The sequence below is a fragment of the Fusarium subglutinans genome (genome assembly GCF_013396075.1).
Source record: "Fusarium subglutinans strain NRRL 66333 chromosome Unknown NRRL66333_c0000121, whole genome shotgun sequence".
Taxonomy (NCBI): domain Eukaryota; kingdom Fungi; phylum Ascomycota; class Sordariomycetes; order Hypocreales; family Nectriaceae; genus Fusarium; species Fusarium subglutinans.
The window spans coordinates 23,794-39,636 of NW_023502184.1; the positions used below are offsets into that span (position 1 = coordinate 23,794).

At 49.4% G+C, this 15,843-nt stretch overlaps 5 protein-coding genes across 5 annotated transcripts; all 5 read right to left on the reverse strand.

Moving 5' to 3' along the window:
* Window positions 1-2,463, reverse strand: FSUBG_8628 (histone-lysine n-methyltransferase ASH1L; the record flags this gene model as incomplete). The annotated part of the gene is made up of 3 exons (XM_036687054.1): window positions 1-828; window positions 886-1,268; window positions 1,314-2,463. The coding sequence occupies 3 exons, from the start codon at window positions 2,461-2,463 to the stop codon at window positions 1-3; spliced, it is 2,361 nt and encodes a 786-aa protein (XP_036535847.1).
* Window positions 2,464-6,727: 4,264 nt separating this feature from the next.
* Window positions 6,728-8,148, reverse strand: FSUBG_8629 (SFH5-phospholipid transporter; the record flags this gene model as incomplete). The annotated part of the gene is made up of 2 exons (XM_036687055.1): window positions 6,728-7,532; window positions 7,721-8,148. The coding sequence occupies 2 exons, from the start codon at window positions 8,146-8,148 to the stop codon at window positions 6,728-6,730; spliced, it is 1,233 nt and encodes a 410-aa protein (XP_036535848.1).
* Window positions 8,149-9,883: 1,735 nt separating this feature from the next.
* On the reverse strand, window positions 9,884-12,050 carry FSUBG_8630 (uncharacterized protein; the record flags this gene model as incomplete). The annotated part of the gene is made up of 3 exons (XM_036687057.1): window positions 9,884-10,927; window positions 10,978-11,679; window positions 11,775-12,050. The coding sequence occupies 3 exons, from the start codon at window positions 12,048-12,050 to the stop codon at window positions 9,884-9,886; spliced, it is 2,022 nt and encodes a 673-aa protein (XP_036535849.1).
* A 33-nt stretch (window positions 12,051-12,083) lies between these two features.
* Window positions 12,084-12,514, reverse strand: FSUBG_8631 (uncharacterized protein; the record flags this gene model as incomplete). The annotated part of the gene is made up of 2 exons (XM_036687058.1): window positions 12,084-12,254; window positions 12,314-12,514. 2 exons carry the CDS (start codon window positions 12,512-12,514, stop codon window positions 12,084-12,086), a joined length of 372 nt encoding a protein of 123 aa, XP_036535850.1.
* A 2,065-nt stretch (window positions 12,515-14,579) lies between these two features.
* FSUBG_8632 (actin 2 3 complex subunit 4) lies at window positions 14,580-15,311 on the reverse strand (the record flags this gene model as incomplete). The annotated part of the gene is made up of 5 exons (XM_036687059.1): window positions 14,580-14,588; window positions 14,644-14,688; window positions 14,739-14,864; window positions 14,922-15,248; window positions 15,309-15,311. The coding sequence occupies 5 exons, from the start codon at window positions 15,309-15,311 to the stop codon at window positions 14,580-14,582; spliced, it is 510 nt and encodes a 169-aa protein (XP_036535851.1).
* Between the last annotated feature and the right edge of the window lie 532 nt (window positions 15,312-15,843).

Sequence of the window (15,843 nt, forward strand, 5' to 3'; positions counted from 1 at the left end):
CTAATCGTCTGCGACCACCCGGATCTCACCATCGCGTGAAAGATCCAATGCCTGTCGGGGCGAGATCACCCGTGATGATGTCCTCCTAAGACTGGCCGTCGTCTTCGTCGTCTTAGTTGATATCTTGGTCGCTGAAGAGCTCTTGGCTCGGCTTGCAGACACAAGGCCAACACTTGATGCACGCTCCGATGCTCGTCTCTGTGGAGTGCGTGCGTATGTCTGCATGACGCGTTTGGTAGTCGTCTTCTTAAGGAGAGCTCCAGTCGTGACACGCCGCTTAGCCGGTGACTTTGAACCCAGAGCCGCCTTCTTGGTAGTCGAGGCCACTGTGGAAACACCCTTCTTGAAAGCATTTGCTGCACCCTTGGCCATCTTAGAACCAGCGTTGGAAATCGCTCGCTTCACTCCCTTTGCAGGCTGCACCTTGCGCTTCTTTGCATTCTTACCATCGTCTCCTTCGTCTCCAATAAGCTCCTTAAGCTTACGCTTGCCTGCCTTGACAGCGCCCTTGACTGCATTCTTGAGATCAGTCTTGGGCTGCTTGACCTCGCGAGGCTTTGGGCCCAGAACACCGCGGCAGTTGGGTTCTCCGCAGAGACATTTCTGTACGTTCTTGGCAGAAAAAGGGTCAAAGTTGTAGTCATAAGTCAGCTCATCACCTGTCATGATGGGCTTATCACCCGCGAACAGGGCCATTCGCGGCTGTCCGGAAACGATCCATTTAATCATTCTGCAATTGGGATTGCAGCTGTGATTCACGAAACGCGCGATTGATCCTGTTGTTGCGTCAATGATCATATTTTGATCGAAGCTCATGAGATAGTAGCACTGTGCTGAGTCAGCCAAATCGTCCAATCAAAATCGCATAACGACTTATAAACTAACCTCATTGTCCTTGTAAACTTCGGTCATGCGGCGCTCACACTCATCTTCAGTGATGATTTCTCCGGCATACTCCATGATGATTTGGTTGGGTCTGAAGCATCGGTTGCTTCGGACACCATATCCACGGTCGGAAGTCTTGATAACCTCAACACCAACTCGGTATTTTCCGCCCTTGTTTCGGCGCGCTGTGAGAGTGGCGAAAGCGCGATTGGTGCAATACTGCTTGCCTGCATTGCAATTCTGCTCATCACATTCGTAAAGCATAATTCGATTCTGGCAGCTCTCGCCACACCCATCTTCCGGCTTGCAAACGCACTTCGATGAATAGTCGTGGAAGTGGGGGGACTTTCTCCAGTAATCTTTAGATTCGCCAATGAAGCGATCTGGACAACGTTAGTGTTAACTTGGAATTTCGGCACAAAACTTACTCTTTGTCATTTTCTTCCATTCATCGGGTTTAGGTTGACCTGGTGGAAGCGGGTTGCAGACCTGGTAGGGGAGCTTGAAGTCGCGGCCTTCAATGAGTGTGCGCAGACCGTTGAACATGGGGAAAGGCATTGTCTTGTTGACGCGGCCGCTGGGAATAAGTTCCGGCAGCTGAGCCAGGGCCTTCTTCTCTCCCACGGTCAAGCCCTTGGAAATGTCAATAGGAGCATCCTGTCCAGCGTAAAGACCCTTGGCAAGATATTTCTTGACCCGACGCTTTCTGGGGTTGATCACGGGCTCCGGCTCGGCCTCTTTGGGCTCCTCGGCAGCTTGTTCAGGCTCGGCCTTCTTTCGTGAGGCTGCTCTGGCAGCCTTAGGGTCAACAAATTTTCCGTTTGACCACACACTCAAAACGACAGGCTTCTCATCGATGTGCGCAAACTCCTTAGTGTCCTGTAGACGCCTCAGCTCGCGTGACATGGGCGTTGAGGGCTTTTCCATGGATTTGCGACTGCGTTTGGTAGCCTTGGAGTTTTTAGTAATAGGTGTAGCTGCGATAGGCGCAAAGACACTGGATCGACGCGCCGAAGAACGTCTACTTGAGCTACCCTCCTCCGCGATCTTCTGACGACGGGCGCGAGGGGAGTCCAGCTTGCTTGCCGACTGAGTAGCTCCCAGCGCGTCGATACCACTGCGTACGGTTTCGGGTGTTGCATCCTGAGGAGCATTGGACGTTCCCTTGTCATCGCCCAAGATTGGGCCAGAGATGGTCTTTCTTCTTCTTCGTCGATCCGCGACAATATCTCCTTTAGCGCGTCGCTTTCCATGGCCAGCTGTACCACTCAATTGAACAAGATTGTAAACCGGGGCACTAACGCGGCTACGTCGAGAGCGAATTGGGGTAGGCGACGGCGCATTGGCGGCGCTGTCGGTCTCTGTAGGCTCGATGGGCTCGGATGTAGTAGGCGCGACTTCGGGAGAGTCAGGCTCGAGTGCAACGTGAACGACATCGCGTTTGGGAGAATCGGAGTGAAGACTGGCTTCATCGGCGACGGTAGTAGGAGGTGTTGACGTTGCAGACGCGACATTTGAGGAAGAATCGTCTGTGGTGCTGACCTCAAAGGCGCCCTCAGAGGACAATAAGAGTGCCATTTCGGCAGGGGCAAAAGCTCGCCTGAGTGGTGTAATAGACTGTTTGACGCGAAATATTTAGAACACAGAAGTCATTCAGAGTGTAGAAAAAAGTTAAGAAAATGGATGATTTGGGTAAATTGAAGAGAAAAAGAAGTCAAGACGTTGTGCTTGAGAAAATTTAGCGTGTGGAAAGAAGAAAGTGTGAGGTAAAGAGTTAAATGAAATGGAAGTGAGAAGCAAACGCGGCGCGCCCAGAGATGGAGATGGGAGCGGGAAGGAGCATGGGCGACTAGACAGGTACAGTAATACCTAGTCGAGTGGGTGGTGCTTTCCCCCCGCGCGCGCCGGTCCAACCTTGGACTTGCCCAGGGCACGCAGGGAAGGGGAAGGTAAGGTCCAAGGCTAATGCTTGGTACGTACTATGGTAGTTTCCGTGTAGGAATAAGAAAAGCCGAAAAAGGAGAAGGAAGGATGGATTCGGCGAGCGAAAGGGAATGCGGAGAGACGGGAGTGTCAAAGGCAGGAAGGAGGTTGATGTGATGTTGATAAGGTAGAAGAAAGAAAGCAAGCAAGAGAAGAGCAGATAAAATAGACTCGATAAAGTGAATCAACCTCCTTTGATGAATGAGAAAGAGTGTATCAGAGCAACTTACAGATAAAGCGAAGATGATGGCGTTATTATATCTTGTGCCGTATTGTATTGTGTTGTATTGTCTTGAAAGAAGTTCAACAATGAATGTTGATGCTGCGTTTGGACCTCGTCGCGTTCTTTGTTGGTTGAATTAAAGAAAAAAGTGGGATTGAGTGGCCAGGACGTGACGAGGGTCAAAGGAATAGGTAGAGAGATACGAAAGGAGGGGGGGGATGAAGGAAGGAAGAAGGGTAAAAAACGAGATGAGAGAGATATAGAGACGAATAGTGGAGAATAAAAGTCTCGTGCTCAAGTGTAATACATCAATACCTGCTCTTGATACTACAAGAGATAGATGGATGGATGGTATCGATGTGTTGCAGTTGGTTGTAGTTAGTTGTAGGATGAAGAGAGAGAGGGAGAGAGGCTGGGAGAGCAAGGAAGAGAAGGGAGTTGAGCTGAGTTGAGTTTGCTCGACCCCCAGAAAAAAAGGCCGATGAGTGAGCGCGCTCTGGGATAAGGAGCAAAAGAGGAGAAAATCAACAATTGGATGCGAGGATGAATATGGCTGGCTCAATTTCGAGGCAAACGCGAATCTCCTAGACCAAAGCAAGGCCAAACAGACAGACCAGACCACCCGAGGCTCAAGAGGCTACTATATTTCCGGTGACGATACGATACCAGCCAAAGCATTCATGGAATTGGAAAAATTGCACCTGATTCTATGCATATGTTTATTTTTTGATCGCATGCACACACGCTCGATATTGCTCGAGTTACAGGTCTCCATCTCGATATCTCGTCTTTCACTGCTTTGCCACTTTCAGCCTGGACGGCATCTGACTCAGATACCACCACTTTATCCGACCGATTCAAACTCGTGTATTCACTCAAAACAGGCGAGACAAAAATTTGAATATGTATATCGCCCGTTGTCGAGTTATCTCAGAGTGACGATATCCGGATACGGCATCACAGCCTCGTTGAGCAAGCATCTCGGCTACCGAGTACCGGAGGTGCCATGTTTCAGCACAGACGTGATCTTCATATAATTGTTCAATGCCGCAGGATCGGTTCAAGTTTCGTGTTCAGTCCAAAAATCGAAAAAGTCTCGGTTTCTAGAAAATTCTCGTGAGTGACTTGCGTTCCTTGTTCAGGGGCCAGCGTGCGAGTTACTCCGAAAAGGGCGGGTACTGAGGTTCTCACGGACCTCAAACCACTTCGACACTGCACGCCAAACAAGAGCGAGTCCAACACCTCAGTCTGCCCATTGAATCTGAAAATTCCATTTTCTACTGAGATTCTAACGAAATACTTCAAAGTCGACTTCGCTCTATTTGCGCCCACGACCTTGTGTCTGAAGTGCCGTCCGGATAACACTCCCTTGCAGCGACAGAAATCCTATCACTTGACTCCGGGGACTCGCGCATTCTCATCCTGTCGGCGATGTTTCGACTGGTCTGAGCCTTTTCAAGGTCGACATTTTCCCGAAAAAATGCGCATATCGCCCATGTAACCTGAAGGATCACCAAATCACGGGTTCTAGTCCGGCCTCATCCCTCCCCTGCAACTCCAGCACCACCGCAGTCAGTGTTCTTCGCAAAAGGAGTTATGTAGTGATGAACTGCACCGATTATAATGTTTCTATTTCCACATAAATTGGGATATTGTTCTGACGCTTCACTGATACAGTCAATAGTGATCGATCACCAGACGTGCCTCTCGGTGCCTCATGGGCCAGTGGCATTCAACGCACTGAACGAATGGCGCACGCTGGCCTCTATCCCTTCGTGAAGTCTGTTGCTTCAGTTTGCTGCAAGTGTTGACAAGTTTGGACTCGGTATGCTCCTTTACGGTATCATCAGTTCAGTGCCATGTACCATCTACAGTGGCGTATCACTACATCATGTGCACATACGCAGGATCATACCAATTCATCACCGAAGCTTACTCAACTGTCCTTCGTACAACAAGCAGACTTTTTCTCTCAAAACTTCAAAGCGCCAATCAAATTACATGTCGTGATTTTGCCAATCGAGCGACAGCCGACCCCAGCAGTCCTGTATCGTTGAGGTCGAGGTGAGCAAATGCACTTACAGAGGTCCAGGACAACCAATTTCTCCATTAGGACCACTGTCTCTCGCTAACACAGCATCATAAACACGCCTGCAGATAATGCATTGGGCGGTGTTTTCTGTGTCAGCCATTGTTATTCTGAGAGTACCTTATGCACGTTGTCTGGTGAGCAGCGTGCTACTAAGCCTGGTGCTCATATGGACGTCCACCAATTCCAACCTTGGCAGCAGAATGGTCTCTCAAGACTGCCGTTATCATGTAGAATCCGTCCCTTGCTCTATTCTCTCGTAAAAGAGCTTCGCCATGAAAATACTACAAATATCCTTCCATGCATTTGGTCGTGTCCGAGTTCCATTGAAAGTGACGTGTCATCGCGGCGGCGGGTGCAGTTACGCGGATCAGATCAAGACCAGCCAGCCTCTCCACTAACGCAGCTCGTTCTCGTTTACGCCCACTGTAGACTTTCTTTCTGGTGGTTTAATTTCGTGCGTCGGTGTAGTTCCCCCAGCTTGAACTCGCTGTCACAAATTCTGTATGTTCCTGATGCCTCAGCCATAGTCCCAATGCTATAAAGACCACAACTTCAGAAGTAGTGAGCGCCACAGGCAACTTACCTGCCTGCTCATGTTGACAGCCAGCCCTTGGTAGTATCATCGCATCACTTCTCTCGATCAAGTTTGAGAATTTTCTGATAAGACAGAATCACCAACACTGCTCTTCGGCTGGCTGTGGCTTCTGACATGGGATAAATCGATGGTATATGTTGGAATTTGCATTGAGGTTGAATCCATCAGTCGTCAACCAGGTGGAAAGACAAATATATCGATGGAAACCAGATGCCTAAAGTTTCTTTTTTTTGCTTTTTACATCTGACTTTGCTTCATCTACCTCTCCAGAAGCATCTGAAACGCACAAAGAGAGCCGATAGTCGAGAGTTGTGTTCATTTTTGGTGTTCAGTCGAACACTTCCTGGCCAAGAGGACACTCCCTCATATCTGGACCAGGAAGTTCCCAACGGTTTCAAATGCCCATAATTAGGTGTTCATTCATACCCCAGTCGCCACAAAGATACCTTGAGAATGCCTATAATTTAAGGTGGTTATCCTAGCATCATTGCCACCTATCCGCAAACGCTTCACATTTTAGGTCCCCTGGCCTCACCGTGAAATACAACTTCTGACATTAAGTTACGGTGTGAAAATGAAATACGCTCGAGACTTTCAAAAATTTACTAGATTCACTCGAGCATTTTTGACACCTGGGTAGAGTAGAAGCCGTAAGTTTTGCCTCACCTATATAAGGTACTTAGGTGGCCAGCCAGCCAGCCTCTACAACATGGCTCTAGGGTACGGCACAAAAGACATCACAGCAAGACGTATTAGGTCCCTTTACAAAAACTAGCATCTCAATTCTCGATCTCAGTCTATTGTAGAATTATAATATCTCTAAGCAGTGATTTTCACCTCTGGTGCGCTCCTCAAGACTGAATGGGTATTGTTTATGGTATCAAATCACACGGTTTCTTGGTATCCTTCACTCTCTCAATCGCACCTTTTTACTTGCACGCAGTACTGCTTAGGCAGCCGTCTCCTTCTTCTCAACATCGGTAGCAAGAGTATCCTTCTTCTCAGACTCAGCTGGGTCGACTGACAGCTTCTCAAGAGCCTCCTCGATGGGCTTCTCTCCAGCTTGCTCCGCAGCCTGCTCTGCAGTCTCGGCCTTGGCTGCCTCTACGGGAGCAGGAATCGGGGCTGGGACAGCCTCTGCAGCAAGAGCGGGAGCAGGGGCAGGAGCTGCAGCGGCCACAGCAGGCTCAGCAGTGAGTGGCTTCTCAGTAGCGGGAGCTGACTCGGGAGCGACGGCATTCTTTTCGGCAGTGGTAGAGTCGGTGGCAGCAGTTTGTTCGGGAACCCCAGTGGGTGACGGTTCCGCCTTGGTCTCACCAGTCTCAGTCACCGAGACAGACATACCCTCCTTGACACTTGGTCCTTGACCACCATACTCCTTGGGTAAAGTAGAAACGATGCCCTTGAGCTCAATGGCCAGTGTAGTGCCAGAGGTCATAGGGTGGAACTTGCGGAGAGTAGCAGGGGCAAGGAAGAGCTTCATGGCGCCAAACATCCATCCCATGATGGCGGGAACATTGACAAAGTACTTGTGCGCGAGCAACTCAGGGTAGGCCATTGAGAAGACGGAGATGGTCTCCTTGCTGGCGGCCTTGACGGCAGGGTCCATGCGGAAGAAACTGACATTGAGGTAGTCGTGGACTTGGATCATCTGGTACGGATCCTCACCCCCCTCAGGAATTGGCTCAGTGACTTGGTCTAGCTTGAGCTTCTGAACGCTGAGCTCCATGATGGCAGCGCGCCATTTGATAAACCTGGTGTAGAGTCAGTGAAACTGTTTCATTTAAACGAGAAAACTCAAGACTTTAAACGTAAGCTATATGAAGATTTAGCTGAACTATTCCGACCTTTGAGGACTATTTGATGAATGCATCAATAGTCCCCCAAGTTCAGAGTAGTATAGCCAGATATTCTGCTTCCTGAGGCTGGGGTTGAAACTTACTCCTCTACATTGCCAAAGGTGGCCTTGTTGTCCTTGACAGCACCGTAGATGTTCCAGGTGATGATGGTCTCCTTGCCATTCTCTCCCTTGTGGACAGTGACATAGCCCAAGTCACCAAATTTGCTCTTGTCAAAAGTCTGGGTGACGAGTGCGGTAGGGTTCATCTTCTTGCGCCATTCAAGAGCCTGAGTGAGTTGCTTCTCAGCTGCCACTGGGTCATCATTGTTGGCGCGGAGGAACTTTTGCAGGACGACCTTTGTTGGGACATGGTCAATGTTGGTGAGCTGGACACCCCACATCTCCTTGTGGAGTGTCTTGGTGAAGATATCCTCAAGGCGAGCATTGAGCTTGGTAAGAGGCGTCTCGGGAGTTGCAGGGTTCTCAGCAGGGACGGCAGCGGGAACGGTCTTATCCTGTTCGGCAGCCATGATAGTGGTTGAGGCTATAAGAAGGTGGGAGATGATGAGATGATTGAGACGATGACGAGAGGAGCCCGGTGATGGAGATCGCGGGGGGATCGAAGCTTTTTGTGTTCAGCTTGTCCTTGTCCTTGTTGACTTGACGAGTCTTGTCTGACGCGGCTCCTGAAGTGGATGATTGTTTTGGTGCACCTGCCGAGCGAGACGGGAGCACAATAATAAAAGACAAACAAACACACACGGGAAAGTGAAACTCGTTTCGACGAATATAATTCGACTGATGATGTTGTTTGTCCGTTCAAGAAGGGAGCACGAATTATCAGGTGAATGGACCAACGTAACGTTAGGTACTTACCTACCTACCTTATTATTAAGGGAGACAGCTTGACGGCCGATCCTACCTTAGTGTCCGTGGGGCCAAGGGCGGGAAACACCCTGAAGTTTCGGCAAGTGGAGATGACGAGGATACCCTGAAGGCCGTTTACATTGGACACACTCTGATGAATGTTCCTTCTCATTGGCTGGACGCTGAGAAATATGTACCTACATACACTCAGGCACTCGACATCCAAGCCAATCCAATCCAATCCAATTAGAGTCTGGTGATTTTCTAAGGGCTTCTCTATGTATATAATTCCAGCTAACTTAGGACCTTTATCCTACAAGTTACGAGAATACTTGCGTAAACTTAAGGCAGTGTAGACTTGGAAGGCCTTTAATTGAGGTGTCTGGTTGTTTTCTTCATTTGGGATAGTCCCCAAAGTTGCCGTGCGTCCCTTTGGAGCTACAGCTAGGTACCCAACAGGGGTAAAGGGGCTATTCAACGCCTGTGCCTGAATAAACATGCAGCTTTTCAGGGCTGCATTAATCAATTGATCCATTCTCAAGTCTTATGCACACACCCTGCTTAAGCCCACAAACGGGCAGAGGTAGTAGATTCAAAACATTACATGTGACAAAATGTGACGGCAGACAAGCCGTTTGCGAAAGTAGTTGGATCCTGGATAACAATGCAAGTTTATCTTTCCAAGAGGAGAATGTAATAGAAAGGTGAAACAGCCGGGGCATGATACGGAGTACTATGGGCACAACATTGATATGGTTCAACTGTATCCGTAGTAGGTACCTAGACAGGTAGACTCTGTATGTACACTGTACAATCAATACGAACCATCACCACAATTTACCAAAAACGGTTTTTTTTTTTCCATCGTTTTTTTCTCTCTTTTATATTCTCTCTTTTATATTTTTTTGTATACAGCCACTAGACTCTCGAGTGACCTAAAAGCACAGGCAATATCCCCCAAACTCCTTAAGCTCCGAACCATTAGCGTCCTCTGTATAACCCTGAGCTGGCATCCATCCTCGCTCCTGAATTAACATGCCTATTAGTGCGCCACGCGTTTTCTTCCTCCAGTCTTTATGGTCCTCTAGCCTTAGCCCCGAGTAAGTCAACCAAAAGCTGAGTAGCAAATAGTGCCGAAGAAGTGGCTAGGGAGTCTTGGGTGTTGAAAAAGATGACCAAAGATCACTGGTGACATAGTCCAGTGTGACGCTGAGATGCAAGGCGTTGTGCGAAAATGAAATCTAAAAGAAGCGAAATGAGTAGCCTCATAAAGCCGTCTCAAACCAAAAAAAAAGCAAATCGGGTGGCCGAATGGTGATGTGCAAAGTCAGGGAGCAAATCAAGTTATTATCAACAGGGCACCGAAGCAGAGCAATAACGGTACCACTCGCTGTTTGTTCAGTTGTAGCCAAGGGCGCGGCCAAGGATTCGCTCGATAGCTGAGAGCTCGAGGTAGGCACACTGGCCCAGAGTCATTTGATCAAATTGAGGACCCTGGATGTAGTTGACCTCGTTGAAAAAATAACCCCAGTACTCATCAGTCTCCTTGAGTGTTTCCTGAATGACAGTACGCTCATGGATAGGGCGGACCAGGATATCACGAGTGCTCTGCTCACGGATCAGACGAATGTACCACTCAACAAGGTCGAGAGGAGCTTCGGGCTTTCGCGTGATGGCGTACTGGTGAACCCAGCAGTTGGCGTTGGCCGGCTGGTGGTGACGGCGCTGCTGCTCCATGGGGATCATCTGGACCATGAAGGCAATATTATCCTTCTGAAGGGCGGTAAAGCCATGACACTGCATCGCAGTCTGGACAACTCGCTGAAAGAGCTGGGAGGTGAGGTTGACAGGATCATCCTGCTGCGAAACTGATCTGCTAAGCAGACGAAGGAGCTTGATAGTCGCCTTGTACATCGCACCCCGCTGAGAAATGGTAATATGGTCAGTGGCATACCAGGGAAACTTGCGGAGAGTGCTGATGAGGCATTCGTAAGGGCGCTGGGGGCACTCCTTCGAGAATGGAGATCGATGAGGGACCTCAACATGCTTGACGAGCATGACCATCTCTTCAGGGGAGATGAAGCCTTTGAAGTTCTCCCAAGGCTCTTGATGGTTGTTGGGAAGTACCTTAGGAGTTGCGCCATCCCAAAACACGCCGTGGGCAAGAGGGAAGAGATCCTGCATGAGTGCAGACTGGCTCGACAGCTCAACCTCAATGGAGCGTTCTCCAAGACGACTCACACGACCAGCCTGAGAATGTTGGTGGTGCTTCTCGGCACAACGCATCGCATCCTCCATGGTGACAAATTCCACGAACGCGTCCATGGTCTTGGAGGTTGCCCTGTCCATGATTATGTGGATGGGCTCATCCACATCCGGCAACATACGGCTATTGCGGCCGATAAAGGCCACAATCTCGGCGCGCTTGGTTGAGAAGGGTATCTAACGAGATCAGAAAAGCGGAATGGAGCTCAGACTAAACAGGTACTCACGTTCTTAAGACGGATAGCGCCGGCAACAGAGGCTTTGGCAGAGCCAGGGCCGCTTGCAAAAGGAAAGAACTCAGGTTTCATTGCAGTCTCAAGGGTAGGAAGGCCTGAAGGAGTGTCTACCAACTTGGATAGCTCAGGCGACATGTTGCTGGTGAAGTGCCCGGCCATAGGGGCCGCGAGCATGGCCTGCTGTACAGCGGGCGGAGGCAGATTCGGAAACGGAATCAACGCAGTAGGTTCAGCACGTTCGGGACTACCAAAAGGGTCCTGGGGGGCGGACTCATGTGTCACAGGAGTAGCCTGCAGACCCAAGTCGAATCGAGGAGGAGGTAAGCTGTTGATACCGTGGGCGGATGATCGTGGTGCGTAATTTCGCGGCTCTGTCAGATGCTGGTTAGGTCCCGAGTTGGGAGTAGACTGCGAAGCACTCATGCGGTGTCCGCTGTAGTGGTGCGGAGTGTGACTGGGGCTTGCAAGAGAAAGACCCGAATTGTAGGAAACACTTTGAGGCAAGCTGGGGTTGTAAACATTGGTCTGGGAGACTCCAATAGGGGTGTAGAACTGTTGGCCACCAGTAGCAGGGTGGGAGCGAGCAGAATGTTGGCTGCCCGGCTGAGATGCCGATGAGCGACCACGAGGAGGAGACAGAAAGCTAGTCTGTCCTCCACTGCCAGAGTTGCTGCTCCGAGTATACTGAGTAGCCTGGGGTTGCCAAGGTTAGGATGGATCGTGAAGTAGATTTGCCATAAGACTTTATGTATCTCAAGATGACACAAACAGGATAAGTTAAGACTTACAATAAGCTGTGTACCATTGGTAAGATGATTGCCAATCTCTGAGCCACCAAGACCTCCTCCAGTGTTGCTATTTGCGAGGTGATTGCCCTGACAAGCCTCATTTGTTGTAGCAGCACTTGCCGATCCATTTACAATAACATGTTCAGGGCTATTGTTGGATGAAGGTGTAGCACCACTAGGCATGATGTGGGAAGCATGCCCAGATGTTAAAGGAGTAGCATTGTTGTTGTTGTTGATCATGCCATCGATTGTGCCGTTGACTGTCTCACCAATCATGTTCATGCCATTACCTTGGTAGTGACCTCCCATCTAAGGGGCCACAGCGTTAGGGGCGTATGACATGACTGAGTAGATTGTCTGGGCAGCACCGTCTGAGGGGCTGTTGGGCGGTGCTGTGGGAGGACCAGAAAAGCCATAGTACTGTGCAGGAAGGGCTGTTGCCATGTTCATACCAGGCTGGGTACCAGCATATCCGCTGGCCTGCCCCAGAGTTAGTGGGTGGTTGAGAGGCCATATCAGTGAGAGTCTCAGGCACTTACCTGAAGGGCATTGTGAAGAGCCTGTTGGGCTGATGGGACCCAAGAATTCGCGTTGGATACTATGTGCGAAGCAGCCTGGGGTTGATGTCCGCCGTCCGAACCTTGAGTTCCGCGAGGCTGCGGATAGAAGGACGGGGCATTGAAGGGAGGGTTGGAAGCTGGCTGGCCAGAGCGTTGGGCTCCGGAGTCTCCTTGAGCCATCAGAAGCACAGAATGATCTGGTTAGCCCAGAGGTGGTCGGTTGGTCTGACTTGCAGGAGTTGTCAGTCAGCACATCAACGTCATTGACCAAACTATCGTTCAACGAATAGATACTGAACTACAATACTAGAGACAGATCCCTATTTGTTGTAGGTATTGGGTAGGAGTGCGGGAAAAGCTTACCAGTCGAATCTTTGTGCCGGTATTTCGGGCGCGGTGAGGGACAATTTGGGAAAGACAGCTGTGTTTCTGAACTGAGTGTCTACAATCAGTCGATTGACTTTGAGACAAGTTGAGGATCAAAAAGATGGTAGAAGCTTAGGCGCCCGAAGTCCTTGTTCAAATGAGAGAGAAAGGAGAAAGAGATCAGTGGAGTGTTCAGAACTTCAAGGGCAGAGCAATGAAGGTCACACGTGACCACAGAAGCTTTTCATGAAGTTCAATGTTAGTGTGTGATCCCAAGAATGAGTTGCAGGTGCAAGCTTAGTTGAGGAATGAAGAGGAAGTGTTTGCAAGCGTTTCAGAAGATGGTTGCGCCCAGGGAGTGCACGCGGTCTTTTGAGCTTCCTGAACCCCGCCTTTTTGTTTGAAAGGCATGTCAGATTCGGCCGCGAGGTAAAACACAGGCGAAGGTTGGTGAGAAGAACGGGACGACGGTGGTTGCAGATACTGATATTGCCGGCGGCTTGCAAAGAAGACAAGTGAAAGAGGACTTACGGACTGTCACACACTGCTGATGATGGAGACGATGCGGAGTTAGAGAGATTACTGCAACAAGAACCTGGGCGCAATCGGAGAGCTGCGTTCAAGACGCGCGCGGAACTGTTCGGGTTTTGGAGCTGGCGGTTCGCAGGACTCGTGTATGGCGGGCGTAAGGGCGTAGGCGAGAAAGCAAAGAAATGCCTTCCGAGTTTCTAGAGGCTAGCACTGGGCTCGATGGATAGTTAGCGTTGCCGAGTGAAAGTGTTGGGTAGAAGTCAGTATTTCAAGGATGCAGATCCTTGTTGAAGGTTGAAGAATGGACGGATGAAGAGATTTCCTGCTTCAAGAGGCAAGGGAAAGAATACAAACCTTGATCAGATTATCTTGAAAGAGCACAAGATGATCTGAGTTGATAGAGCGGAATGGCCCAGAGTGTCAAGGTGAAGAGTGGTCAGGGTTAGAGGATGAAAGGAAAGAAATAATGCCAACTGCAGAGGGCAGAGGATAGAAAGAAGAGAATCTCAGTGACTGATTCAGAGCGATGAAGATGCAGGCATGGCAGGTTAGCGTTGTTAAGCTTGAAATAGTGCAATGGGCACTTGTGGTTGAATTGTTGTTGAGGGTCAAGTGAAAGCTGCCTAGCAACAAAGCAGCACTAGGGTCAAGCCATTGACTCCAAGAAAAGAACGTATATGAAGAATCGATTTAGCTTGACGGTGCTGGGCACTTGTCTAAAGAAGGAGAAGAGAAAAGGCTGAAAGCAGAGCACAATAGAAAGGGGCTAAAGGGGATATCAGAGACGGTTCCTTGCAAGTGTTTGACAGTGATTCACTTGCTATTGTAAGAATTGAGTTCAGTAGTGGCCAGTAACAGATAGCATAGATACCTGAGGATATTAGTAATAACAATGCTTATGAAAAATGAAAGTTGATCAATTATGAAGGATGAGATAATGGTAGTTGGTTCAAAAACGTGTTAATTTCTTACGTAAAGACCCATTGAGCCCACGAGGCGATCACGACAATGCCTCCCTCCTCAACTGGCAGTACTCTGATCAAAGAACTCACATACTAATCTGGGCATAAGACTGGAAATCATGGCCTCTACCCCAGAATGACGTTGTCAGATGTAACAAAGGTCTCGTTTCCAGAAAGATACGCACTTCAATTCGGTGAGGTCGGCAAAGTTTATATCTAATGTCTTTATCTTTAACCTCCTTCCTCACCACGGCATGAGGCTCGCCTATCAGAGCCTCTGCAGTTCAATGCTATCACGAATGATTGATACATTTTGCCTGGTCACAGAAACATTGCGACAACCGACACTCCCAAGCAAACTCCAAGCCTCAAACCAGCTGAGGGGCTTAGTCAAACTGCTGAAGTCAGTAATCTCATAGATTGTGGTAATGGCGATTGGATTATTCTTACAGGTGTAAGGAAAGACTCGGCCACGAATCGTGCTCGAGCGTTCAACTATGACAAGTTAGCATGGGGATGCTTAGAATTACAGTCTAACTACTCACAAATAGCTTCATCTCAGAAATCTCCTTGTCAACCTCTTCCATAAACTGAATAATAAAGTCGACAAGCTTGTGCTTCAGCATTTCCTCGGTGTGGAAGTTTGTTATCAGGAAAGAAATGTCATAACCCTACAACAACGTCAGTCAGGGGTAACTCAATTGAGTATCGCATGACCAGTAACCGACCTTGATAGGTTTCCTCCGTAGAATGAAGAAGGACTCCGCACGTTGCGTCAAGAATCTTGTAAACTTGTGGACCAGAATATGCTCAATCTCGTCGGCCTGCTTGATCTTGATGCTGATACGGACAGAGTTGATGCTGGGCTCAATCAAGACACGCTCGTTCTCGTTGCGCGCAATGGTCAAGGGCTGCAACAGGACCTCGGGGGACGTCTGAGCCTCAATCTCTGGAACATTGTGTCGCTCGGCGGTCTGGGAAGCAAAGTTGGAGAGTGTGAGCGCGGCGGTCAAGCTGCTGCGTACGCATTGCAGGTAGGGTCGGAGGGATTGAGACTAAGCGGGGGATAGCTGTCAGCTTGCGGTCTGGACCGTGAGATATCATTGAGCATGTACCATGACAACAAGTACGTCCTCGGACGTGCTCAATTAACTCGAAATAGCACGAATGTAGATGTCGACGGTGAACACGGAGCTCGGCGGGGTCGGTCGACGTTGACGTTGGAGGTTGGAGCTTCGGCGAGGTGAGGCGCAGTTGTTGGTGAGGCGTCGCCAGGCCTGACGTCTCCCGTGTCTTTAGGTGGGGCGATGATGCGGGAAACTTGGGGAGGTTCACGTGTGAAGCTTGAGCCTCAAGAGCTGTCTGTGGCTTGATAACATCACAGCCACAGGTCTCTCTTGAACTCTTTGGTTGCCCCGCGGAAGCTACCTACACCGCTTTCCCCACTAACATCTCGCCTTCGTCCAGGTACCACTTGGTGACGCACCTCTAGCATCTTCCACGCCTCGCAAATATCAACCTTGGGCAAAGGGACGCTAACTCAGGGCGTTTTCTTTTTCTTCTACTATTATATTGTCTTTTTAGACCCTTCCTTCACAGAATCGTCCAATAGACGGCATCCAGTGCCAGGACAGACTCAAATTCGTCTTA